Genomic DNA, 27850 nt, shown 5'->3' with positions numbered 1-27850 from the left:
GGGAGCCGCGGAGGGAGGAGGGATGCGGCCGCGCTTCCGGTCTCCATTTTACGCGGACGACAGCGGGCCGGAGGTCGAGGTGGTGCCGCGGGCGGAGGGGCCCAGCCCGGCCGGGCGCGTTTTGGGTACCGGACGGTTCCCGTCTCCTTTCCTTCCCCGTGAGCGCGGGGGCGGGCGCAGCGGGGAGGGGGCTGGGGGCGGTGGCGGGGGGGGGGGGGGGTGGTCCGCGGGAGCCCCCGTCGCCGTGGTTACCGCAGGGGGGTCGTGTGTGACGCGCTGAGCCGCCCCTCTGTCTGCTTGCTCCCGCCCGCTCGCCAGGCAGGCTTCGTCCGGCGGCAGCGCCCTGGCGGCGGTGTGAGCGGCGGCACGGCGATGGGCTGCCCCGGCTGCCCCGGGAAGCTCAGCCCCGGCCGCTGAACCCGCCCGAAGCGCCCGCAGGCTCCAGCCGCTTCGTCTCCCACGGCCAGAAGAGAGGGAGGAGCAGGGCCGGGCCGGGCCGGGCGCCTCTGCCAGCAGCATGGAGCAGAGCGTCGTGGATCACCCGGTGACCCTCATCATCAAGGCCCCCAACCAGAAGTACACCGACCAGACCATTAACTGCTTTCTGGACTGGACTGTGGGCAAGCTGAAGTCCCACCTCTCTAAAGTCTACCCCAGCAAGCCGGTGAGTGGTTGGCCGAGCCTTTCTTGCCTCCCCTTGTCGGTAAGGTTGGTACTGCAGTGCCTCGTGGACGGCTGGCCAGGACCTCCCTTAGGTGCCCTGCAGAACAGATCAAAGAGCTCTTGCTGCCGAAGAGTTGGCTCCGGGGACAGTGGCTGTGCAGACAGCTGCCCTTTGTAATGGCTCGAGGAGATCGCTGTGTGGCAAGCCTCCGAGGTGGTGGCGCAGGAGACGCTTAGGAATGCTTGGTTTAACTTGTGTAGGGACTGGAGATTAGATACCTGTGTTAACTGAGGTTCTGTAAAGGTAAGAACTCTGTCTGAATCATCACAGCATAACCAGGAGAGGGGAAGCTGCCATTGCCTGAGCTGTGAGGCAGATGTTTATTCCTAACATGTGAAACATGCAATTGAACCACCTTAAGAATTACTCTTTCCCCCCACTATTTTTCTTCTTAGGCAAGCCATTTTTGGAGGTTGTGGTGAGAAGTCTGCTGTCAGATGTTCTACTAACTCACATGACATTTGTGGCTGTGCCTTTCAGCTTAGTATGAAGACTTGTAGCTTTTTTTTGGGAGGGTTTGTTTCATGCTGAAAATGTGGTGTGTTTGTAATCCCTTTTAAGCTCTACATTTGCAGTTAGACAGAGACTGGGAAATGCAGCTGATAATAGAAAGATCCTAATGTAGCTCTTGAGAATGGCAGTCAGGTATTTGAATGTTTGTTCCACAAAAGACAAGGAGTGTGTCCAGCAGATCCAGGGAGGTTCTGCTTCCCCTGTACTCTGCCCTGGTGAGGCCACACATGGAATATTGCATCCAGTTCTGGGCTCCTCAGGTCAAGAGGGACAGGGATCTGCTGGAGAGAGTCCAACACAGGGCTGCAAGGATGATGAAGGGAGCACTGCCTGGTGAGGAAAGGCTGAGAGCCCTGGGGCTGTTCAGTCTGGAGAAGAGAAGACTGAGAGGGGATCTGATCAATGTCTGCAAATACCTGAGGGCTAGGGGTCAAGAAGGAAGGGGCAGGGGCCCCCTCTGCTCAGTGACACCCTGTGATCAGACAAGTGGCAATGGGTATAAACTCCAGCACAGGAGGTTCCACCTCAGCATGAGGAGGAACTTCTTGCCTGTGAGGGTCACAGAGCCCTGTAGCAGGCTGCCCAGAGAGGTTGTGGAGTCTCCTTCTCTGGAGCCTTTGCAGCCCCATCTGGATGTGTTCCTGTGTGACCTGTGCTGGGTTCTCTGGTCCTGCTCTGGCAGGGGGGGTTGGACTGGAAGTTCTTTGGAGGCCCCTTCCAACCCCTAACATCCTGTGAGGACTTTGCCTCCACACTGCAGCAGCATGTGGCACCTAGGCCTTGCATCAGACAAAGGTTCCATTGAGCTTGTAGATTAGCATGCACCTGGTTCAGTAGAAGAATTACTGGCATGGTTGATTATTTTCTTTTAATTACTTTTTGTGTGTGTATGTGTGTGAAGGGAAGGCAAATGAGTAGTTTTATGTCTCAAAGGGGTGTTCTGCCTTTTGGAGAACAGAATCAGCCAAGTTGGAAAAGACTTTTGAGATCACTGAGTCCAACCTATCACCCAACACCATCTGATCAACTAAGCCATGGCACCAAGTGCCTCAGCCAGGCTCTTCTTCAGAAAGGAGAAGAAAAAGCAGGACAAAACTTAGGGTGTGTCAGTGGTACCTTCAAATCCAGCAGTGTTTGAGAATGTGTGGATTTGGTTACTGTTGTCAGTCACTCTGCTGAGAGAGCTCAGTAACTGCTGAGAGAGCCTATCTGCAGTGAAGGAAACAAAAACATTACTTCAGCTGGTTGTGGCTGCTTCCTCCTCGGTGGAATGGCCTCCTCTGACGTATTTGTGTTAAACTTTGGTTTTCTGACTCATCCTGTGATCTTGCTAAATTTGGCTTCTGAGCAGAAACCTTAATGAAGAAGAGGTTTTCCTGTTGCACTGTAGGTTTTTTAGCCAGTAGTATAACGTGAAATTGAATTGTTCTGGCACATCTTTCTCCTGCTGAAATGGGCTCCTCCAGCGTGCCTCCTGCTAGGCTAAACAAGGAGTTGAGAATCCCCCAGCTTGTTCTGGAGTGCAGAATGGGGAGGGTTGGGTTTTGTTCTTTCTGTAGTGAAAATTCTCTCAGTGATCCCCATTTAATTTAGATTTACTGTGTTTGCAGTTAAAACAATAACTCAACACCATTTCATACAGCCTTTCAGATTAAAGTACTGACGTGGGAGAGGAGAAAGACATTTAATAGGCTGTCTCCTGCCTAGAGTACAATCACAAGCTGCATTTTTGGCTTGCCAGGCTCTTTATGGTGAGTGCTACTGCCTGTTTTGTTTTGTTTCATGTTGGTTGTAATCTGTTTAAATTATTGTCCTTTTAGGAGCTTTGCTCACAAGTGGTAGAGTTTGAAAGGGACCTCTGGATGCCATCTAGTCCAACCCCCCCCTGCCAAAGCAGGTTCACCCAGAGCAGGCTGCACAGGAATGTGTCCAGGTAGGGTTTGAAAGTCTCCAGAGGAGAGAGACTCCACAGCCTCTCTGGGCAGCTTTGTTGCCCTCACAAGAGTGAAATTTCTTCTTGTGTTTAGATGCAACTTCTCGTGTTCCAGCTTGTACCCATTGCCCCTTGTCCTGTCTCTGGGCACCACTGAAAAGAGTCTGGCTGCATCCTCTTCACAACCCAGCATTTAGATGTTGATAAGCATTGATTAGGTTCTACCTCAATCTCATCTGCAGGCTAAACAGCCACACATCTCTCAGCATTTCATAGTCAGGGAGATGCTCTAGTCCTCTCATCAACTTTGTAGCCCTCTGTTGGATTCTCTCCAGTAGTTCCTCCTCTCTTTTAAACTGGGGAGCCCAGAGCTGGATAGAGTACCCCAGATGTGGCCTCACTGGGGCAGAGTAGAGAGGGAGGAGAAGCTCCCTTGACCTGCTGTTCACACTCTTCTTAGTGCAGTCCAGGATAACACTGGCCTTCCTGGCCACAAGAGCACATTGCTGGCTGATGGTTAACTTGTCCACCAGGACTCCAAGGTCCTTCTCTGCAGAGCTCCTTTCCAGCAGGTCAACTCCTAACCTGCACTGCTGCATGCAGTTACTCCTTCCTAGGTGCAGGACTCCACTTGCCCTTGCTGAACTTCAGTAGGTTCCTTTCTGTCCGCCTCTCCAGCCTGTCCAGGTTTTCCCTCTCAAAAAAACCCCAAACCACATCAGTAGCCAAAGCCTGTTGATCAGATTTCTGTATTCCCTGAGTATGGTAGGTCCTGGAAATAACTTCTGTGACAATGCTATTTTAAGAGTGCAGGAGTACATCAGAACACAGATGCTCTGCAAGGTACTGGAGTGTTCTTGAAGTTAAGGATGTAAAATAGAAACCAGTTGGCTCTCACTGCTATTATAGGATCATAGAATTGTCAGGGTTGGAAGGGACCTCAAGGATCAGCCAGTTCCAACCTCCCCTGCCATGGGTAGGGACCTCACACTGCAGCAGCTTGCTCACAGCCACATCCAGCCTGGCCTTCAAAACCTCCAGGGATGAGGCTGCCACCACCTCCCTGGGCAACCTCTGCAGTGTCTCACCACCCTCATGGGGAGCAACTTCTTCCTAATGTCCAATCTGAATCTACCCATTTCTAGTTTTGCTCCATTCCCCCCAGTCCTATCACTCCCTGACACCCTCAGAAGTCCCTCCCCAGCTTTCTTGGAGCCCCCTTCAGATCCTGGAAGGCCACAATTAGGTCTCCTCAGAGCCTTCTCTTCTCCAGACTGAACAGCCCCAACTCCCTCAGTCTGTCATCATAGCAGAGCAGCTCCAGCCCTCTGCTCAGTCTCGTGGCCCTTCTCTGGACACCTTCCAGCACCTCCAGATCCTTCCTGTAACAGAGGCTCCAGAACTGGACACAGTGCTCCAGGTGTGGTCTCAGCAGAGCAGAGGGGGAGAATCACCTCTCTCGAACTGCTGGCTCTGCTTCTCTTGCTGCAGCCCAGGCTCTGGTTGGCTCTCTGGGCTGCAAGTGCTCACTGCTGGCTCCTGTTGAGCTTCTCATCCAAGAGAAGCCTATACAGGGGCTTTCAAAGTTTCTCTTGTGCCTCATTCCACCTCTCATTACCATAGCTCATAGGGCAACTGTCATGAAATTTGCAGTTTATTAAGAGTAATATCTTCTGGAAATGAATTGTTTAAAATATCCCAAAGAGAAGTTAGGCCTTGAGGCCTGTGATATTTCCCCCCCAATTAACTTGTGTAAACAACTAAATATGTAAATTCCAAGTGCACAGGCAGATGTAGATTGGTTTAATCATCATTAAAGTTGAGATATTTAGTAGAGTCATTGAATAAGCTAAATGAGTTTTACAGCTGTATGAAATGAGTTTATGAGTCTAAACTGAAGTTCACACCCATCACTGTTTGCTTCTTCCCCCACCCCCACCCTGACTGGACCAGTTTTTCCTAGCTAGAGTACTGCAGGTGTAGTATCCCTAAATCAAATCCTGGTTTTAGAAAACCTGGGAAAATCAGCCTGTCTGTATCAGTCTGGCAGGTCCTGGCAGTTGATTGTCAACCACTGCACTGATTGCACACCTAAACATCAATACAGAATAGAATGAACCAGGTTGAAAGAGACCTTTGAGATCATCCAGTCCAACCTCTCACCCAACACCATCAAATCAACTAAACCATGGCACCACGTGCCTCATCCAGGCTCTTCCTAGACACCTCCAGGGATGGTGACTCCACCACCTCCCTGGGCAGCACATCCCAATGTCCAGTCTCTCTTGCTGGGAAGAATTTCTTCCTAACATCCAGCCTAAACCTCCCCTGGTTCAGATTGAGACTGTGTCCCCTTGTGCTGGTTGCCTGGGAGAAGAGACCAACCCCCACCTGGCTACAACCTCCAAGCTTGTGCCTCATTTCCTGTAGTGCCTTCCATCTAGCATATACTTTGGCTATAATTCTAACCACTTGGGGTGGTTTGGAGTTTTATTTTCTATGGAGGATTGGGTGAGAGGTGGAGTGACCCAACATAGTGAATGTCTTACAGCTGGAACAGGATAGCCCTGAGGGTGGCTCTGCTTCTAGAGGATGGTGCTGCATTAGCTTACATTTGGAGAGGTTTGAGGAGAGGCTGAGGGAGCTGGGGTTGCTTAGCCTGGAGAAGAGGAGGCTCAGGGGAGACCTTCTTGCTCTCTACAACTCCCTGAAGGGAGGTTGCAGCCAGGTGGGGGTTGGTCTCTTCTCCCAGGCAAGCAGCACCAGAACAAGAGGACACAGTCTCAAGCTGTGGCAGGGGAAGTTTTCTTCCCAGCAAGAGAGTTTAGCTATTGGAATGTGCTGCCCAGGGAGGTGGTGGAGTCCCCATCACTGGAGGTGTTTAAGAAGAGCCTGGCTGAGGCACTTGGTGCCATGGTTTAGTTGATTAGATGGTGTTGGGTGATAGGTTGGACTCAAAGATCTCAAAGGCCTTTTCCAACCTGGTTAATTCTATTCTATTTTGCTAATGTTCTGGGCATGGCTTGGACTAAGCATTGTAGAAGGAGTTTTGCTTGAAAAACAGGAGGAAAAAAACCAACATTTGAGTTGTTCATTTTAAGTGTGTGCCTTTTGGATTGTGATCTGAAAGCTGTCTTCCAGCTCACTCTAAACTCTAGGTTCTGGCATTGGTTTACCTGATGCTGTGTGCTTGCCTTGGAGAATGAGGACAATCTGATTGTTCCTGTTAATTGTTTATTTTTCCATGTGCTCTTCCATCACAGTTCAGTGTTTGGGCTAGCAGTGGGCCTGCTGTTCCTTGAAGCAGGAGGTGTGATAGCCAACCTCCTTTGGCAGGGGATGAGTTGCATGCCTTTTCTGTTTACTTTGGCATGTGTTTTTACCCTGATCACTTCTTCCATCTGCATTAAAAACCAACCCAACACTTCAGAATGCCAGGATGGCTTTCATCCTGAGCATTGAAAGTGATACTTTTCCAGTGTTGAGTTAGGTATTTAAGTTGCATAGGAAGGAGGATGGAGTTCTAAGGCTTCAGCCTTCCCCCTTTAATGTCTGCAGCTTAATATGATTAACAGTACTCTGTGTGTGTAACCTTTTCTCTTGTGGTTTTGTAGGGAGCTGAAACACGTTACTCAAGGCAATGGAGCTGTCAGCTTTGAGCAGTCATTGTAGTCTAGCAGTTCCTTGTCTGTAATGTATTCACATTAAAAAATAATTTGTGCTGCTTGTATCATGCTTGAGAAGATAATTACATGGGGTTAAGGGGAGGCTCAGGTGTGAGGTGCTGCAGAGAAGGATCTGAAGTTGGCCAGGTAGAAGACTGTGTGAAGAGTGGGACCGGCAAACCTCCCTACAACTACCTGAAGGGACCTTTTAGCCAGGTGGGGGTTGGTCTCTTCCCCCAGGCAAGCAGCACCAGAACAAGAGGACACAGTCTCAAGCTGTGCCAGGGGAGGTTTAGGCTGGATGTGAGGAAGAAATTCTTCCCAGCAAGACAGATTGGCCATTGGAATGTGCTGCCCAGGGAGGTGGTGGAGTCACCATCCCTGGAGGTGTTTAGGAAGAGGCTGGCTGAGGCACTTGGTGCCATGGTTGAGTTGATGAGATGGTGTTGGGTGAGAGGTTGGACTCAAAGATCTCAAAGGTCTTTTCCAACCTGGTTAATTCAGTATTCTGTCAAAGAGGACCCCACTGCACTGTTGGGTGATGATAACAAACATTTGGAGTTTGTGGTTTTGCTTGTTTGAGCTGCTTATCTGTTCTAATTATCTTCAGATGATCAATCTCAGGACCCAGAAATAAGGTTTCTGGGACTTTTCTTCTGGCTCCAATGTTCATTCTAAAGCACCAAGTTTTTAATTTACAGGTTGGACTTGGTGCAGAACACAGAATTAACCAGGTTGGAAAAAACCTTGGAGATCACCAAGTCCAACCTATCACCCAGCACCTTCTGACTAACTAAACCATGGCTTCAAGTGCCATGTCCAATCCTCTTTTGAACACCTCCAGGGATGGTGACTCCACCACCTCCCTGGGCAGCACATTCTAATGGCCAATCTCTCTTGCTGGGAAGAACTTTCTTCTCACCTCCAGCCTAAACCTCCCCTGGCACAGTTTGAGACTGTGTCCTCTTGTTCTGGTGCTGCTTGCCTGGGAGAAGAGACCAACCCCCACCTGGCTACAGCCTCCCTTCAGGTAGTTGTAGAGAGCAAGAAGGTGTCCCCTGAGCCTCCTCTTCTCCAGGCTAAGGAACCCCAGCTCCCTCAGCCTCTCCTCACAGGGCTGTGCTCCAGACCCCTCCCCAGCTTTGTTGCCCTTCTCTGGACACCTTCCAGCATCTCAACATCTTTCCTAACCTGAGGGGCCCAGAACTGGACACAGGACTCCAGGTGTGGCCTATCCAGTGCTGAGCACTGGGCAGAATGACTTCCCTGCTCCTGCTGGCCACACTTCCTGATGCCATTGGCCTTCTTGGCCACCTGGGCACACTGCTGGCTCATGTTGAGCCTCCTATCAACCGGTACCCCCAGGGTCCCTTGTGCTTAGAGTGTCTAATGTATTTTTCCCCCTAGTGAAAGGAGCAGATGTATTTTTTGTCCAGCAGCTCTTCTACATTCTGCTGAGTTCTTGGGGATCTGTAAAAGGCTGTTGCAAGGAGAAAAAAAAGCCTTAAAATTCCTTTGCAAGCTTTCTCTGCTCTATTTGTGTCTTGGTGTTCACAGGGACAAGACTGCAGAGTGGCAACTGGAGCTGGGAGAGAAAGAGGAGCTGTTGTAAGATGAGCTGGTTGCAGGATAGGGAAATGCTTTGAACATTTCATGCTGATAGTGTGTGCCTGCTCCACTGATGTGAGGCTAGATTTCTTCATGCAGCATTTGCTGATGCCAGCGTTCCCTTTCAAGTGGTAAACACTATGGCTTCAGTAGGCAAGCAGGAGTTAAGCTGAGGTGATGTAACAGTTGGATGCTCTTTGAAATTCTTTCCAGGAGGAGTGAATGTGCAAGAGACTTTAAAGACAAATAAAGAAGGAAGGAAAGAGGAAAAGAGGAAGGAAAGAAGGGGAGAGGGGAGGAGGGGGAGGGGGAAAAGGAAAAGGGGAAGGAGGAGGGGAGGAAAGAGCTGTTTATTCAGAGTTGCAGCATGTTGGTGACCCACCAGTGCTTAGGACTATGGAAAACTTTCTGACTGGGTAAAGTGAGTTGAGTGGGGCTGGGATTTGTGTTTGTGTTCTTTAACCATTGCTTTACTGCACATCATCTTCTAGACAGGTGCTCCAAAGAGTTTCCTTTTAACAAGCATGCAGTTAGTATCTCTTCCATGCAGAACAGTGAGAAGGTTTTTGTTTGTTGGGTTGGGGTTTGTTTTGGGAAATAAATGATATGGTGCCCATAAAGTAATAACAAAAAGCCATGGTTGCATTGCAGAAGTCTTTTAAGCTCTGGAAGTGTAAGAGCAGGCAAAGAAGAAAGCTCACCAAAGTTTGAAGGCTGCCTTCAAAAGTAAACCTTGTAGTGCTTCATGCTTGTTAATGCTTTCCTCCTTGTTTGCTCTGGTAAATGTTTGGGGTTTGTTTTGGGGGGTGGGGGGAGGAGGGAGGTAGGGGAGGTGCTGGAGATGGGTGCAGGGACTGATGAGTGAATTTCCTTGTCAAAAAAAAGATGGAGAGTTTGTGTCCTCCTCCTGTCTATTCAATTACCATTCCATTGCTCTACTGACTGATTTCAGGTTTGGGTTTGTTCGCTGTCTTTGCCCTAGCCACTCCTCCATGTGCCTTTTCAGCAGGTGCCAAGCAATGTGAGCAGGGTGAAGAGCAGGCCTTGGAAAGAAAGGGATTTTTGAACAGAGCTGGCAGTTTGCTTGAGCAGCATTTAGGTGGTGTCAGTTGTTGCAGCACCTTTACTGAGTATGCAGCAGCACAATTCTTTTTCAGAGTGAACTTCCACATTGGACTTCTGAAGGCTCCAAAATGTTTGGTTTTAAGGCTGTCTGGTGGTGGTTGGAATTGTAAGGGATTTTCTCATCTGCAAATGTTGTCTCCAGCTGCGTGCCTGTACAGCAGGGAAAAGCTAAATTCCTTTTTTTGTCCCATCTCCTAGTCAACAAAGGATCAGAGACTGGTGTATTCTGGCAGACTGCTTCCTGATCATCTCCAGCTGAAAGATGTCCTCAGAAAAGTAAGCTTTATGTCAACACCATATCATATTTGACCAAAACTCCTTGGGGGGGAAAGAGGAAACTTAGATGTATGTCCTTCAGCTTCAATGTTTCGTTGTTGTGTTGAGGTGTCACCACAAAAGGTTGCTCCATTCTGGCCAATGTCTGTAGGAGTGAGGCAGGTTTCCACTTGGTGGCAGAGCAAATGGGCTACATAATTCCCAGGCAAGTGATATGCAGTGTCACTCCTCTGGACAGCTCCCACTGTGACATAAGTGGAGGCATGCAACAGATTTGTGTTGGCTTGGGGCATCATTTCATTTCTCTTACACACTTAAAGCCAAGAATTTTGATTACAAATGGCACTTGGCTAAGCAAATCAAGGGTAAGATACTTGTATGCCAACCCAGGATTTTCAGTTCCTCCATAGTTTTGCTAGGAAAGCTATTTGTTGTCCTAGTTTCATTTGTGGAGTTGTAGAATGTTTTGAGCCTTCCCTGCTCCTGCTGGCCACACTATTCCTGATGCAGGCCAGGATGCCGTTGGCCTTCTTGGCCACCTGGGCACACTGCTGGCTCATGTTTAGGCAGCTGTCAATCAGCACCCCCAGGTCCCTCTCTGTTTGGCAGCTCTCCAGCCACTCTGACCCCAGCCTGTAGCTCTGCATGGGGTTGCCGTGGCCAAAGTGCAGAACCTGGCACTTGGATTTGTTGAATGCCATCCTGTTGGACTCTGCCCATCTGTCCAGTCGGTCGAGGTCCCTCTGCAGAGCCTTTCCACCCTCTAACTGACCAACATCTGTTCCTAACTTGGTGTCATCTGCAAATTTGCTGATGACTGACTCAACCCCCTCATCCAGATCATCAATGAAGATATTAAAGAGGATGGGGCCCAGCACTGATCCCTGGGGGACGCCACTGGTGCCTGGCTGCCAGCTGGATGTGGCACCATTCACCACCACTCTCTGGGCTCGGCCCTCCAGCCAGTTCCTAACCCAGCACAGAGTGCTGCTGTCCAAGCCATGGGGTGACAGCTTAGCCAGCAGTCTGCTGTGGGGGATGGTGTCCCCACGTCCTCCAGGCAGTCACCTGATCGTAGAAGGAGATCAGGTTGGAGAGGCAGGACCTGCCCTTCCTAAATCCATGCTGGCTGGAGCTGAGCCCTTGGCCATCCTTCAGGTTGCTTCAGGCATGCTGGTATCATGAAGTGTTTTCATTTGGCACAGTGTAGTAGCTTCAGATTGAAGTTATGGCATCCAGGCTAGGTGGATTGCTTGCATGCTGACATGGCTTCACGTGTTGCCACTTGTTCACTTCCTAGCTTTCCAGTATGTAGGAGTACTCCAGTCCCTAGGTCTCCCCTGAGCCTCCTCTTCTCCAGGCTAAGCAACCCCAGCTCCCTCAGCCTCTCCTCACAGGGCTGTGCTCCAGACCCCTCCCCAGCCTTGCTGCCCTTCTCTGGACACATTCAAGTGTCTCAATGCCCTTCTTAAATTGAGGAGCCCAGAACTGGACACAGTACTCAAGGTGTGGCCTAACCAGTGCTGAGTACAGGGGCAAATACTGCTCTTCATCAGAGCTCAATGCACACTTTTAACTTTAGGGCAACTGAGTCCTGGGAAGGGTTTGAGATGCTTCCAAAAGAGAAGTTTAATGCTTGTGGTAATGCTCTTTGCTCTTTCTCTGTGTGGTCTTCCATTGGTCCTGCTCTAACTGCAGGTCTGGGGAAGACTGGAATTAAATGAGCATTCAATATGTGATTGTGAACAGCTGCCTAGAAAACATTAGCTGTGAACCAAGAGATTTTTCTCTTGTGCTAGGCTCAGGTTTTGCTTTGTGGTCTGTTTTGTGCAGTGTGCCTTTACTGATTGTAAATGCCACTTAGAAAGGGGATTCTTAAGACAGGGGTGGGGTTTAATTTGTTTTTGCTTATAAATCTCTCAACTGCTGTTACTTTAGCACTTCCATGTCTCTCATTTTTAGCAGGATGAGTATCATATGGTTCATCTGGTCTGTACCTCTCGGACACCCCCAAGCTCTCCAAAACCCAGCACCAGCAGAGACAGTCCCGGAGCTGCAACCTCCAGCAGTAGCTCAGTGAGTGCTTTTGGGTTTTTTTTATCATGCACATTTCTTCTGCACTGAAGAAGCTTTCCTGAAAGTTCTCTTTTCCTCTAAAAATGTGACTCTAAAACAGTGTGGTGAAAGGAGAGCTTTCTGCATGGCTTTATGCAATTAGATTGGATTATTTAAGGGTGGAGCTTTATTTAAACCAAGATGATGTATTCCCCCCCACCAAACTGTAGCACAGTTATGTTTATTAGATGATAAAGCACCACTCTTTCTAAGCTGTTCTTTCTAACACTGTCCAAAAGTACCTTTTCTCTACATCTCCCTGTGTCTTTGAGCAGCAATTGAGCAACGTGTTTGGATTGTTCTTTAGCAACGTGGCTCTGATTTTCCTTTGTGCAGACTTGTACTGCTGAAGAGAGACTACTCAAATGAGTGCCCTTGGGAGACAGGCAGGTGGAGCTTGGCAAGTGTTCCTTCTCCTTGGCTGGAATTGGCCAGTGCTTAGATGGTAGCGTCAAGATAGTCACAGTGTCTGAGAGACAGAAGTAGAAGCTGTGTTAAAAGTTTCCTTAGGTAAGAACATTATGTGAACAGCTGGTTTAGGGTGTTCTGAGCCTTCCCCTCTTCAGATCCTCCAGAAATGATGCAGTTCTTGGTGTTCTCACCGAAGTGCAAGTGCATGCTTCTGTGCATTTGGTCTTCATGGCTGTCATCTGGTCTTCAGGGCTGTCATTCTCTTAGCTTTTGCCAGAGCTGGCAGTTATCACTAAGCAACCCTGGCAGGTTAGTCAGAAAGGAATGTAGACAGTCCTAATGTAGGTGCTTTTCAGCAGGGGGTGTTGATTATCAGCACAGGGGAAATAACCTTCCAGTATCAAGCTATCTGTCTTCATTCTGCTGTTGCTGGGGAGATGTTCCAGACTGCTGTGTGACAATCAGAAATGGGAGCAGTTTAAGCAGTAGTAGAGAGTGGACAGGCATTACATTGTCTCTTCACAGGCTGTGTTTTTATCCCTGTTTGCCAGCAGGACAGGGAGAGGAGCCCTGCTTTGTATTGTTACGTAGATCAGATGTAACTGTTGCCTTTAAATGACTCTTAATGACCATCGAAAGGAGTCAGTATGCAGGGTGTTAAGTTCATAATACTTCGAAGGAAACAGCCTGGAGCCAAAGCTTGAATGGCCTTTGTGTTTTCCATTTGATTTTTCTTCTTCTCCCCCTTGCCCCCCCATTGTCTAGAGAGAAATTTTTCTTGTTTTCCTTTGTAGGGCAAATGGGATCTGGATGTCTTTAAGTAATTGCACCTCCTCACTTCCTGAGCTGTGGAAGTTGAAGAGGATTTTCTACTGCATAAACATGACAGTAATGTTCAGCAACAGGATTTGGGGACTCACTGAAACTAACATAATGCATCTCCAGGGCCAAATTGCAGCCTTGTTATGGTGATAAATAGCGGAGGAGAGCCAGCTGTTGTCCTGCTTCCAGGGTGAAGTATTGATCTTGGAAAGCAGTGAAGGTCTGACACCCTCGTGGTAGGTGTGTTGCTGGGAGCTTAAGTAGTTCCTAGCTGCTATCCTATTCCTGCCCCGACCCCCGCTTGCCGGCAGCGAGCACAGCAGTTTGAACTGGGCAGCTGGCACGGTGAAGAGGATGAGTAGGAGAGGAAACTGAAGACAAAGGTAGTGGAGTGGCATTTTGGGCCACTGCAGGCACTGTTGTCTCTGAGTATAAAGTCATGTCCTGAGGTTCAAGTCACTTGTGTTAACAGAGTCGCTGCCAGAATTTCTGCTGCTGTTAAACATTCTTTTGGTGAAGTGTTTGGTTTGGTTCATCTTTTTGAAACCTGGATTCCCAGTCACGTGGGGGGGACTAGGTTTTTGCTGGGACCCCTCTTGAGGCTTCACTCTTCTCACAGGGGCAGCTGAGTGCCATTTTGAATTGTTATTTTCACTGAAGGCTTCCTAGAAGCAATAGAACTCCACAAGACTTGCCTGGTGCTGATATTCTTCTATGGATGTGTTCAATCTCATGCCGTTGGATTGTGCCCATTGACAGGCTGGACAGCTGGGCAGAGTCCAAGGGCATGAGATTGAACACATCCAAGTGCTGGGTTCTGCACATTGGCCACAGCAACCCCAGGCAGTGCTACAGGCTGGGGTCAGAGTGGCTGGAGAGCAGCCAGGCAGAGAGGGACCTGGGGGTACTGGTTGACAGTAGGCTGAACATGAGCCAGCAGTGTGCCCAGGTGGACAAGAGGGCCAATGGCATCCTGGCCTGCATCAGGAACAGTGTGGCCAGCAGGAGCAGGGAGGTCATTGTGCCCTGTCCTCAGCACTGGTTAGGCCACACCTTGAGTCCTGTGTCCAGTTCTGGGCTCCTCAGTTTAGGAAGGATGTTGAGTTGCTGGAAGGTGTCCAGAGAAGGGCAACAAAGTTGGTGAGGGGTTTGGAGCACAGCCCTGTGAGGAGAGGCTGAGGGAGCTGGAGCTGCTTAGCCTCGAGAGGAGAGGAGACTCAGGGGTGACCTTCTTGTTCTCTACAACTCCCTGAAGGGAGGTTGTAGCCAAGTGGGGGTTGGTCTCTTCTCCCAGGCAACCAGCACCAGAACAAGAGGACACAGTCTCAGGCTGCACCAGGGGAGGTTTAGGTTGGATGTTAGGAAGAAGTTCTACACAGAGAGAGTGATTGCCCACTGGAATGTGCTGCCCAGGGAGGTGGTGGAGTCACCATCCCTGGAGGTGTTCAAGAGGGGATTGGCTGTGGCACTTGGAGCCATGGTTTAGTTAGTCCTGAGGTGCTGGGTGATAGGTTGGATAGAGTCATCATCACTGGAGGTGTTCAGGAGGAGACTTGATGGGGTGCTTGGTTGCATGGGTTAGTTGATTAGGTGGTGTTGGATGGTAGGTTGGACACAATGATCTTGAAGGTCTCTTCCATTCCATTCTGTCTTGAGCCAAAATGTTGAAGCACACAGCTTTCTCTGACAGACTTGGTGAATCTTTTAACTGTGGCGAAAGGATGCCCCAACCTCAACTGTCTCAACTGTGTTTCTTTTTAAGGACCATTCTGGATCAGCTGCTGCCTCCCCCCCAAACCAAGAAGCTTCCTCTACCCCTCTGAGCAGTAGTACAGATGGAGTGAGGCATCGGAATCCTCCACAAGCACAAAGCAACCCCATACCGAGCCACCAGTTCCCTTATTTAATGCAAGGGTAAGTGAGATGGAAGCAATTCTCAGCTCTTTAAAGTGATTTGAATGTTCAGCTGTAGCTCTGTTTATCTCTCAGCCTGCAAAATGATTTGGCTAGCTAAACTGAAGCATCAGAAACATCTGTCATATGAGTAGTGATCATTTTAGCCAGGTGTCAATCAGTTAGGTGCTCTTGGAGCTCCCTCTCAGGCTGTTGTTTTTTTGTTCATGCTTTCTGTCCTCAGTTTTCTGTTGATAGGTGCAGCTGCAATATTGATGCAGTTAGGAATGTAACTGATAAAATTAATTGCTTCTGGGTGTGTTTTCTGTCCTTTATTGTGATCAACACGAGACTCTTACCAGAGTCTGATGGTTCTTAGGTTTTGACATAGAAGAGATGCAGCTCTTCACTTCTCCTTGTTGGATTCAGCAGTAGAATAGAATCAACCAGATTGGAAAAGACCTTGGAGGTCATCCAGTCCAACCTATCACCCAACACCATCTCATCAACTAAACCATGGCACCAAGTGCCTCAGCCAGTCTCCTCTTGAACACCTCCAGGGATGGTGACTCCACCACCTCCCTGGGCAGCACATTCCAATGGCCAATCTCTCTCTCTGGGAAGAATTTCTTCCTCACCTCCAGCCTGAACCTCCCCTGGCACAGCTTGAGACTGTGTCCTCTTGTTCTGGTGCTAGTTTCTTGGGAGAAGAGACCAACCCCCACCCAGCTACCACCTCCCTTCAGGTAGTTGTAGATGACAATAAGGTCTCCCCTGAGCCTCCTCTTCTCCAGGCTAAGCAACCCCAGCTCCCTCAGCCTCTCCTCACAGGGCTGTGCTTCAGACCCCTCCCCAGCTTTGTTGCCCTTCTCTGGACACCTTCCAGCAACTCAACATCTCTCCTAAACTAAGGAGCCCAGAACTGGACACAGGACTCAAGGTGTGGCCTAACCAGTGCTGAGTACAGGGGCAGAATGACTTCCCCGCTCCTGCTGGCCCCACTATTCCTGATGCAGGCCTGGATGCCATTGGCCTTCTTGTCCACCTGGGCACACTGCTGGCTCATGTTTAGGCGGGTGTCAATCAGTACCCCCAGGTCCCTCTCTCTCTGGCAGCTCTCCAGCCACTCTGACCCCAGCCTGTAGCTCTGCATGGGGTTGGTGTGGCCAAAGTGCAGCTCCTGGCACTTGGATTTGTTGAATGCCATCCTGTTGGACTCTGCCCATCTGTCCAGTCGGTCGAGGTCCCTCTGCAGAGCCTTTCTACCCTCTAACTGACCAACATCTGCTCCTAACTTGGTGTCATCTGCAAACTTGCTGATGACTGACTCAATGCCCTCATCCAGATCATCAATGAAGATGTTAAAGAGGATGGGGCCCAGCTCTGATCCCTGGGGGATGCCAGTGGTGCCTGGCTGCCAGCTGGATGTGGCACTTATTCTAGCATTTATCTTTGCAGAAGTGGTTATGCTTAGCCTTTATGACAAAGCCAGGGGACACTAGGATGGCTGTACTGACTGCTGCTTGGTGTCATGTAAATGAATCTCTGAAAGCAGTTTATTGTGTGGTGTGTGGCTTACTCTGTAAGAAATTGTGGTCTTTTTCAGGTGAACATCCAGCTGGCAGCCAGTCACTAGTGGTGTCCCCTAGGCATCAGTGCTGGGCCCCATCCTGTTTAGTATCTTTACTGATGATCTGGATGAGGGGATTAAGTCAAGGGCAACAAAGCTGGGGAGGGGTTTGGAGCACAAGCCCTGTGAGGAGAGGCTGAGGGAGCTGGGGTTGCTTAGCCTGGAGAAGAGGATGCTCAGAAGAGACCTTCTTGCTGTCTACAACTCCCTGAAGGGAGGTTGTATCCAGGTGGGGGTTGGTCTCTTCTCCCAGGAAACCAGCATGAGAACAAGAGGACACAGTCTCAAGCTGTGCCGGGGGAGGGTTAGGCTGGATGTTAGGAAGAAATTCTTCCCAGCAAGAGAGATTGGCCATGGCAATGTGCTGCCCAGGGAGGTGGTGGAGTCACCATCCCTGGAAGTGTTCAAAAAGGGATTGGATGTGGCACTTGGAGCCATGGTTTAGTTAGTCATGAGGTGCTGGGTGATAGGTTGGACTTGATGATCTCAAAGGTCTTTTCCAATTTGGTCTGGTCTATTCTATTCTGTCATACTCAGGGTGAGGTGTTTGTCAGTGTGTGTGGTCAGTTAGTAGGCTATAGCCTTCAAAAAGGCCACAGAGCCATTTGTTCAGTCTTCTGCCTGAAATAATTGGAGTAGAAAATGTCAGTTTGGAGGGCATTACTGTGCCAGAAATAAAGACAGTACTTTCATGTTTTAAAGCTACCCTGTGTCTTTTTTTTAATGGGTTGAGAGGAGTAGATCTGTAAACTGAAAGAGGTGCTGAGACCTTAACATCAACACTGCCCATAATCCAGGGTTTTCCCTCTTAACTGAAGAGGATTTGGTCACCCCGTTGTGACTAAGGTGCATTAGCCATGCATCTAAATAACATCTTTCAGTGTTAGTGTAATCCAAAAGGAATGCAGCTGGGGATCCAAGAGCATTCTGTGGTGCAAACAAGCACTGGAGTAAGAGGAAGTGGCTGGAGATCTGTTTCATAAGTGCATTCTTGATCTGAACAGAAATAGCAGAAGAAATGAACCCTAAATAAACTTAGGTCTTTTGTGTGTGTGTGTAAGTAATTTAATGGAACATAAAGATTTACCTTAGCTTCTCCTTGCATGCTGCTGGACACTGGCTCTGCTTAACTGCAAATACTCTGTGCCAGTGACTGCTGTAGCCTGCAGTCTGTGGAAAACCCTTTATAATGCTTTCAGTAATCTCAGATGCATCTGGTTTTTTTGCTTCAGGGCACTGCTGCTTCTGTTCCAGCAGTACGAAATGCCTTCTGTTTTCTAGCTGCTCTCTTAAACATCATTTAGGGCAATGAAATCTTGGCTTTCATGTAATTCACACACAGACTGAGACTTGTTAGGGACAGTGAAGATTCAGGGCTGAAATTTGGTGCTTAGTTTCATGACCTAACACTTTTGTTCTAGCTGTACAACGAGCTACAGGCTCTGCTGATGGGGAAAGGCCTCCAGATGCTTGAACATGTAGGAGGGTCAGGGTTGTTTTTTGAGCATTTTGCAACCTTTTGATGAGTGAAGTCACTTGTACAAATAAGCACCATGAAGGTCAGGTGACTGAATGGTGGTTTTGGTGAGTCTTCAGTTCCTGGCACAAAGCTTCAGGCTGTGAGTTGAATGGTCTTTGGGAAAACAGCTAATGCAGGCTGCTCAGATGTTACAGGGAAAGCCACTGAAAACTTTCTGTTGCTTTTGAGCTTTTTGGAAATGCTGTTTTGTAAAAGTCTGGGCTTGAGGTGGGGCTGGACAAGTGGCTTAAACCTCCCCCTAGTTTGTCTTGCTGCGGAGAGCAAAGCACAGCATTGTTTGCTCCTGTGGGTTTAGTCGTGGGTCGGGGCCCCGCTGTGCAAGGCAGGTACAGCTGGGCTCAGTCCTGAAATGACTTGCCTTGCAGACCGGGGAGTGCTGGGAAGCAGTAAACAGACACAAACCATCAAGGCAGCCAGATGATTTGTCAAGTGTGGGCAGCCCATCTAGTGAGTGTTTTGGTGTTGTGTACAGAGTCATGTTTGGAAGGGAACAACCAAATGGCATGCTGACAGCATGCAGTATGTTTCAGCACATAAATCCCCTGCCCCAGCAGCAGCCTCTCCTCACTATAGTTATTCTTTCCCTTTTTTTTAAGCAGCAAATAACACAGTGGAGGATATTGAAGTATCACCTGAAGCTGATAACCCAGGCTCCTAGGAGACAAACACTGAGTGGGATGTCTCTGGGGGTCAAGGTCGTTAAGCAGCCATAACTCTTGTCAGTTGTGAGGATGAGAGACTGGATGTAAAGCCTTATCTTTCCACTAGTGGTGAGCAGGATCTTGGTGAGGGCACTAGTCTGGACCTTGCCTTCAAACTGAATCCCAGTGAGCTTCTTTTAAGTGTCTTCCATAGATCTAAGAAAGCAGCTGAGCTTTCCAGCCTCTTCTGCCTCCTGCTTTGAAGAATATTCTGCAACTACCTCTACAGTTTGAACCTTAAACTGGTCTCTGACTTACCTAAGCTTTTTTTCCTACTGTCTGCTCTGGTTTGTTCTCCAGTTGTGGAATCCCTGTGTCTATCTGATTTGCTCTTGTGCTGTTGAAATACTGCACTCCCTACCTGTTTCTCCTCCCTTTGGATAAAAGATGAGGAGAGGGCACATGCAGCTTTCCTGTTCTTCTAAGGGCTTTGCTGGGAAGAGTTTCTCTGGGGGAATTCTACTTGCTCTTTTGAGTTGTTCCTGACTTTCATAAGCTCATTTAATATCCTGGCAGCTCTAATGGCTGTAAACTTGACAACATCTGCCTCATTTTGATCTTCTTCAAACAAAACACTGCTGTGCCAGTTGGTATTTTAAACCAGAAGCCAGTTCTTGAATATTGATATCTGCTTTTTCTCAATATTAGTCAGATCTGGAAGAGTTAAGTTGTGCTGCTCAGAAAGAAAAAGAAGAAAACGTTGGGGAAAGGGGTGGGGGGGGGGAAGGAGGGAGGGAAACAAAGGAAAAGCAACCACTGAAATATTTGAATGAGAAAGGGAAGAACCTGACATAACTGAAGTCTTTTGTGGTTTGCCTTGAGTGACTGGCTTCTTAACCTACTATTCTGCTTGAAGACATCAAGACAGCAACTTTCAAAAGAGTTTGAAAGAAAACAGAGGCTCAAATCCTGCAATATTTCTGAAAGACATAGCTGTGAGGGAGAGCTGTCAGCCTGGGGCCTCTGAAGATGTAGCTGTGAGGGAGAGCTGTTAGCCTGGTGCCTCTCGACTTTTGTTTAGCTCAGTTTTAACGAGGACCCACCCTAACAGTCTCCATTCCAGAGAAAAAGAGTTGGCAAATTCCTGCAGAACTCTCTGGGGCAAGTTTTGAGGAGCACTGCTTATTGGTGACTGAGATGGAGAAATAGAATAGAATAAACCAGGTTGGAAGAGACCTTCAAGATCATCACGTCCAACCTATCATCCAACACCACCTAATCAACTAAACCATGGCACCAAGCATCCTGTCAAGTCTCCTCCTGAACACCCCCAGCGACGGCGACCCCACTACCTCCTCAGGCAGCCCATTCCAATGGGCAATCACTCCCTCCTAAGCCCCAGCCTAAACCTCCCCTGACGCAGCCTGAGACTGTGTCCTCTTGTTCTGGTGCTGGTTGCCTGGGAGAAGAGACCGACCTCTCACTACAACCCCCCTTCAGGTAGTTGTAGAGAGCAATAAGGTCACCCCTGAGTCTCCTCTTCTCCAGGCTAAGCAACCCCAGCTCCCTCAGCCTCTCCTCATAGGGCTTGTGCTCCAAGCCCCTCACCAACCTTGTTGCCCTTCTCTGGACACGCTTCTCTGGACACATCCTTCCTAAATAGGTGTGGTTGACCGTGAGTGTGAGTGGTCTTGCCTGTTTGTATCCCTCTGTGATGTTCTGCTGCTTCATTGAATAGAATTAACCAGGTTGGAAGAGACCCTCGAGATCATCCAGTCCAACCTCTCACCCAACACCATCTCATCAACTAAACCAAGGCACCAAGTGCCTCATCCAGGCTCTTCCTACACACCTCCAGTGATTGCTCAGTAGAGTCGGATTGGATATTAGGAAGAAGTTGTTCCCCATGAGGGTGGTGAGAGACTGGCACAGGTTGCCCAGGGAGGTGGTGGAAGCCTCATCCCTGGAGGTTTTGAAGGCCAGGCTGGATGTGGCTCTGGGCAACCTGATCTAGTCTGAGTGTTCCCTGCTCATGGCAGGGGGGTTGGGACTAGATGATCCTTGGGGACCCTTCCAACCCTAACAATTCTGTGACTGGTCACAGTGCAGTGCTTAACAATACCCCTGGTCAACATTTGATTCATCTTTCCCTTTTGAGGGTCAAACATTTTACAGAGTCCTATTTATAACTCCCAAGTGTTTGCCAGGCCAGGGGCTAGCAAAACACATCCTTAAAGCTTGGAGCCATCAAGGTAGAAGCATGATTGATGTTTTTCAGTAGCAGCTTGACAGCTTTGCTGTTCCAACCTGTTCATGATGCATAACTAAGCAGCAACAACAGGGCTGTGACTATGGAAGGACATCTGGAGTATTGCTTGTGTTGATCACATCATGTGTGTGTGTGGCATCTGGAAAGCAGCTCTTGTGGGCTTGCTGGGGTTCTGTTTGTGTTGTGGTTCCCCCCCACTCTCCCCCAACCTACTGTCAAACCAGGTTCTGGCTAAACACAAACATAAACAATGTTAGCAGAGGGCATGGAGTTGCATGGCAGGCTCTGGTCCAGAATTTCAGTGAAACACTCATGTGCAACAAGGTGGGGGGAAAAAGGATTTTAATGTCTTCCTCCCATCTTTCTTTCTGGGCATGTCTTTTATATCTGAATGCCTGGTAGACTAATGACATCTCTTGGTGATATCTTTGCAGGGAGTGCCTTACTTAGGGGACAGGTGTAGTCTGCAGTACAATTACAGCAGTCTCAGCTTTTGCTGCCTGCAGTCTGAATAAACTTTTCTTCATGCTTTGTACTGTCATGCTGTCCTGAAAGATGTCCTGGTTTACTACAGTTCCCTACATCCAAATCTTTGGGGAAAGAGTTGGAAATCTTGCCAAAACATGCTATATGCTCTAGGAGGTAAGAGAGGCTAAGAGGTTTAAAAGCAGACAAACCCAAACCTAACCCTTCTGCAGAGGAGCTTGATGAATCCCTTGCATGTGAACCAAAGCTAAAAGCCCACAGGGAGGAGAATCACTTAAGGCTCAAAATATTGGAGGGGCTGGGGAGGAGTAAATAACTTAGTAAATAATACTTAGGAGTAAACAATTCAGTAGATAATCTAGAAGCTGTGTCTGAAAGATGAATTTGTTGTCTTTGCTCCTGGTAATTTGATGTCTCAGACCACAGTGGCATGTTCAGTGGCACTGCTTCTAAAAGAAAGCTGCACTAGAGAGTACCTTTTCCCTTTGCAGCACCTTTAAGGGTGCTGAACTTAAAAGGAATTGGTGGGGGGGGAGGAGGAGGGGGGAAATTTCCCCAGCTGTATAGAACTTTGGAAGCTTTTCAGCCTGGTTTTGTCTCACAGAGGCAGTTAGCGGCAAATAAGTGGAGAAAAAAAGCAAACCAGCTAAAGACACATCCTCTTCCTGTGGAAATAATTCAGAGTGGATTGTTTTGGAGTGGGTTGGATCATCTCACTACATGTTTCAGTGTTATTTCAGTGCATTGTTGTAGGGGGACAGAATGAGTGGAAAACTGCTGCTTATTTTGTTTCCTTTTGGGTTTTTTTTAATGCTTGTCCTAATATTGCATTATCTAACTCTGACAACTCTTTAAATCTATTTGTATTTCTTTTTAGCAGTATAGGGAACCAGTTTCCAGGCCAAGGTGTTCCTGCTGGATTTTCTGTGTACCCTGCATTCAGTCCCTTACAGATGATCTGGTGGCAACAGGTGTATGCACGTCAGTACTACATGCAATAGTAAGTCTGCATTATCTTGGGTAGCACTGGGTTCCACTAAGGAAAGGAAGGTGTTAAAAGCTTAAATGTTGTATGCAGGCTCCAAATGTCTGAGTATGTTTTGTCTGGCTGTGCTCCCTTACACCCAGATTTACCCAGCAAGCCATGAAACCCAGATTTGGATTGGAATGAATCATAGAATCAGTAAGGTTGGAAAAGACCTTTGAGATCATCCAGTCCAACCTGTCACCCAACACCTCCTGACTAACTAAACCATGGCTTCAAGTGCCACATCCAGTCCCTTTTTGAACACCTCCAAGGATGGTGACTCCACCACCTCCCTGGGCAGCACATTCCAATGGCCAATTACTACTTCTGGGAACAACTTTCTCCTCACCTCAAGCCTAAACCTCCCCTGCCACAGTTTGAGACTGTGTCCTCTTGTTCTGGTGCTGGTTGCCTGGGAGAAGAGACCACCCCCCTTCTGGCTACTACCTCCCTTCAGGTAGTTGTAGAGAGCAATGAGGTCTCCCCTGAGCCTCTTCTTCTGCAGGCTAAATGTATGAACAAGTAAAGATTTAAGGGAAAATGGAGGGGGTTTGACATGTTGTGCATCTGAAACTTTGTTTTTCTTTGTGTAGAGAAGAAGGCAAGAATTGGCTTAGAAATTTTGGTGCATGGGTGTCCTGGTTTGGGGCCAGGCAGATCCTGTCTTGGCCCTGAGAGGGGCAAAAGAATGACACTCATCACACAAGTGGATTGCAGAAGTGATGGAAGGTTTACATGGAAAAGCAATTAGTGTTTTACAGAAACTATAAGCACAGTGATAAAGGTACCCCAAAGCATACAGAGTCCCTTCTGGCACACTCAAAGGTCCCCAACACTTCCCTTCTCCCTACCTGAAGGTGTACCCAAAAACCCCCAGCGCTCTTTCTTCCCCCCCCTCCCCCCCAGCTAGGCTGGTCTCAGGCTGGCCAGGTCTGAGTCTCCCTGCTCCTTCTCCTCCTGCCATTAGGCCTAAGAGGCCTTGAGATAACTCCCTCAGTGTTACCCAAGAGGGAGCATCTCCCATGGGAGCAGAGAGGGAAGAAAGAGGAAGAGAAAGACTTTGCAGATGGATTTATAGGGTGCAAGATATTCTGGGTATGCAATATGCAGCTTCCTGTGTCCACCTCCTGGGTTGGACCCTCAGGACACCGGAGGTGTAACTCATGTGGCAGGAAGAGGAGGCACCCAGCCTGAACTGCCACAATGAGGTTGTTTTTCTTTTGAGTAACTAATTTTCTGCTCCCTTTGTTATTTTTCCCAGCCAAGCTGCTGTTTCAGCCCAAGTGACTGCCAGCACCGAGCCAGTGAGGTCTGCAGTTGGCCAGGCTGTGAATTCAGAGCGTGCTCCTGCAAACGAGCCTGCAGCAGCACCCAATGTAGCTGTGCAGGAGAACAGGCCTGTAAACCCCAATGTTCAGATGAATGCACAGGGTGGCCCAGTAGTGAATGAAGAGGACTTCAACAGGGACTGGCTGGACTGGATGTACACCTTCTCCAGGGCTGCAATCCTCCTCAGCATTGTGTACTTCTATTCTTCCTTCAGTCGCTTTGTCATGGTCATGGGAGCCATGCTGCTGGTTTATTTGTGAGTACAGCACTGGAGGACAGCTCCCACACCTGCTGCAATGGGTTCACATGATCACAGAGTTGTCAGGGTTGGAAGGAACCCCAAGGATCAGCCAGTTCCAACCACCCTGCCATGGGCAGGGACACTTTCCCCTAGATTTGGTTGCTCACAGCCACATCCAGCCTGGCTGCAAAAACCTCCAGGGGTGAGGCTTCCACCACCTCCCTGGGCAACCTGTGCCAGTCTCTCACCACCCTCATGGGGAACAACTTCTTCCTAACATCCAATCTGAATCTACTGAGCAATGTCTGAGCAATGTCTCCATTTTAAGCAGCAGAACATCACATGGGGATACAAACAGGCAAGACCTCTCACACTCGCTGGTCAACCACACATATTTCTGCATCTTAGTCACCAATAAGCAGTGCTCCTCAAAACTTGCCCCAGAGAGTTCTGCAGGAATTTGCCAACTCTTTTTCTCTGGAATTGAGATTTTTAGGGTGGGTCCTCCTTAAAGCCTCCAGGGATGAGGTTTCCACCACCTCCCTGGGCAAGCTGTTCCAGTGTCTCACCACCCTCATGGGGAACAGCTTCTTCCTAACAGCTAATCTAAGTCTGCCCTCCTCTAGCTTGGATCCATTCCCTCTAGTCCTGTTACTACCCAACACCCTAAAATGTTCCTCCCCAGCATTCTTGTAGGCCCCACAAAGATGGTCAGAGGGCCGGACCACCTCTCCCATGAAGGTGAGCTGAGAGAGTTGGGGCTGTTTGGCCTGGAGTGGAGAAGGCTCTGGGGAGGTCTGTTAACTACATTGCAATATCTGAAGGGGAAGGCTGGGGAGGGGCTGTTTAGAAGGGCCTGTTGCTGTAGGACAAGGGGCAGTGGTTTGAAACTGGAGCAGGGTAGGTTTAGGTTGGCCATCAGCAGAAGCTCTTTACAGTGAGAGTGGTAAAATACTCTTAACAGGTTGCCCAGGGATGTGGTTGAGGACCAAAGACATTCAAGATGAGACAGGAAGTGGGCCTGGACAGCCTGCTCTAGTTGGAGGTGTCCCTGTTGACCTTTGAGGGTCTCTTCCAACACAGTGCAACCTGTGAATCTGCTCTGTAGATTGATTGTGTGCTAGTTTATAATCCATTTAAACTGAAAAATCAGCCAAAAGCAAAAGCTGAGGCAGATAGGGATGGCTGGAATCAGAATATAGGCACTGAAAAACACAGGAGAGCCTTATTTAGTGTACAGTGGACTGTGGGCCAAGCCTTGGTTGAAGTTTTAATTCTTTCTTTCTTTCTTTTGTTTCCCCACAGAAAGTCAGCTTGAAACTATGACAAAATTAAGGCTACCTTTGAAAATTAATCTAATTAAAGAGCTGCTAAGTGGGGGAGCCACCCTAAAAAAGTATTCCACTTATTTAATTGCTTACTCCTGGTAGATTACTCAGCTGGTGGACCAGGAGGCTGTGAACAGCACTTGGGAAACTCACAGAACAGCTCTTAGCAAGGCCCTTCTTAACCCAGCCATCACAGCCAAGCCAGGCAGTGTAGCTTTAATTCATTTGAAAGTGCTTCACAGAATCACAGAAACATTCAGGTTGGAGCAGACCCTCAGCAGCACCAAGGCCAAACCAGAACCCTACCCTACAAGGCTCACCCCTAAACCAGAGCCCCAAGCACCACATCCAAACCACCCTGAAACACAGCCAGGCTTGGGGACTCCACCACCTCCCTGGGCAGCTCATTCCAATCCCTGACCACTCTTGCCATGAAAAAAGGTTTCCTACTGTCCAGTCTGAGCCTACCCAGTGGCAGCTTGAGGCCATTGCCTCTTGTTCTATCCCTAATTACCTGTGAGAAGAGACCAGCAGCAGCCTCTCCACAATCTCCTTTCAGGGAGTTGTAGACAGCAATGAGGTCTCCTCTCAGCCTCCTCTTTGCCACACTAACCATCCCCAGCTCCTTCAGTTGCTCTTCATCAGCTTTATTCTCCAGGCCCTTCCCAGCTTCCTTGCCCTCCTCTGCCCTGGCTCCAACCCCTCCACATCTCTCTTGTGTTGAGGTGCCCAAACCTGGACACAATACTCCAGGTGTGGCCTCCCCAGAGCTGAGTAGAACTCCCTGCAGTGGCAGAAAAACCTTGTTGTTCTTTTCAGAAGAAGGGTTTTCAGCTGTTCCATTGTGTTTTGTAGGCACCAGGCTGGGTGGTTCCCCTTCAGGCAAGAGGGAGGCCAGCAGCAGGCAGCCAACAACGCGGAAGTGAACCACCGGGATGGGCAACATGCAAATAATGCTGATCTGGAGGAGATGGTGAGTAGGAGCAGAGCTGTCTGCTGAGGTTCCTGTATGATACTGTGTCTGCTGCAATGCCTGGACACCAAGTCAGCTGCTATCAAAGGCAGTCTTTTAACCAAACAAAAAGCTTTCAGTGTGGTCCTCAGAATAGAATAGAATAGAACTAACCAGGTTGGAAAAGACCTCGGAGATCACTGAGTCCAACCTATCACCCAACACCATCTCATCAACTAAACCAGGGCACCAAGTGCCTCATCCAAGTGGTGGGGTCGCCATCACTGGAGGTGTTCAGGAGGAGACTTGATAGGGTGCTTGGTGCCGTGGGTTAGTTGATTAGGTGGTGTTGGATGATAGGTTGGACGTGATGATCTTGAAGGTCTCTTCCAACCTGTTCTGGTCCACTCTATTCTATTCCACTCTTAAAACACCTCCAGGGATGGTGACTCCACCACCTCCCTGGGCAGCACATTCCAATGGCCAATCTCTCTTTCTGGGAAGAACTTCTTCCTAACATCCAGCCTGAACCTCCCCTGGCACAGCTGGAGACTGTGTCCTCTTGTTCTGGTGCTGGTTGCCTGCTACTTAAATCCTTTATTTTCCCAGTCTGATTGTCTCTACTTCTGTGACAGACTTTCTTCCTGCTAGCTTCCCTCAGGAAGGTTGTTTCAAGAGGAGCCACTCCCTGTAGGAAGATCACTGCTGGTGGCCTTACTGTCGGAGCTCTGCGGGGCAGCGGCTGAACTGCTTCCGTTTCTCTCTTTAAAGGAACGGCTGATGGACGAAGGGCTTGACGAGGACAGCGGCGAAGATGCCGGTGACGATGCCAACACAGAGCAGCAGCCTGGATTCATGGCTTCTGCTTGGTCCTTTATCACAACCTTCTTCACCTCCCTCATCCCTGAAGGGCCTCCACAGGTTGGCAACTGAAGCGGGAGAGGAGCTGTGGCGGCAGGCAGCCTCGGCAGCCAGGCAGCCTCGGCAGCCAGGCAGCCTCGGCAGCCAGGCGTGGAAGGTGGAGCAGGTTCCTAGGGAGTGTTTTAAATACAGTGCAATTTCTGGAAGTTTTCTAATCTTATCCTTTTTTTCTTTTTTTGATCATGGTGTACAAAAAAATTGTGTAATTTCACCCCACCACCACCCCCCTTTTTTTCCCCCCTGGCTTTCTCATGCCTTGACTATTTTAAGCACAAGTGGACTACTAAATGCTTTCTTTTTTTCTTTTTACTATTCTTCTTTTTCTGAAGAATTCCAACGGCAAGAGATTGGTCTTCCATGCTTGAGTGTTTTTCCCTCTTCCTGGTTTCAGATGTGTATTA

General features: G+C 48.8%; 1 protein-coding gene across 1 annotated transcript; it reads left to right on the top strand.

Annotated features, from left to right (window-relative positions):
- HERPUD2 (HERPUD family member 2) lies at positions 1-27503 on the top strand. Its single transcript, XM_054177142.1, has 9 exons — positions 1-125; positions 319-664; positions 9767-9844; positions 11807-11920; positions 14955-15106; positions 22529-22651; positions 23940-24263; positions 26432-26549; positions 27300-27503. The coding sequence occupies exons 2-9, from the start codon at positions 518-520 to the stop codon at positions 27459-27461; spliced, it is 1218 nt and encodes a 405-aa protein (XP_054033117.1). The 5' UTR covers positions 1-125; positions 319-517; the 3' UTR covers positions 27462-27503.
- Positions 27504-27850: the final 347 nt, after the last annotated feature.

The sequence above is a fragment of the Dryobates pubescens genome, chromosome 38 (assembly GCF_014839835.1).
Source record: "Dryobates pubescens isolate bDryPub1 chromosome 38, bDryPub1.pri, whole genome shotgun sequence".
Lineage (NCBI taxonomy): Eukaryota > Metazoa > Chordata > Aves > Piciformes > Picidae > Dryobates > Dryobates pubescens.
The sequence above is the reverse complement of the archived record's forward strand: the minus strand, read 5'-3'. Positions and strand labels throughout refer to the sequence as shown.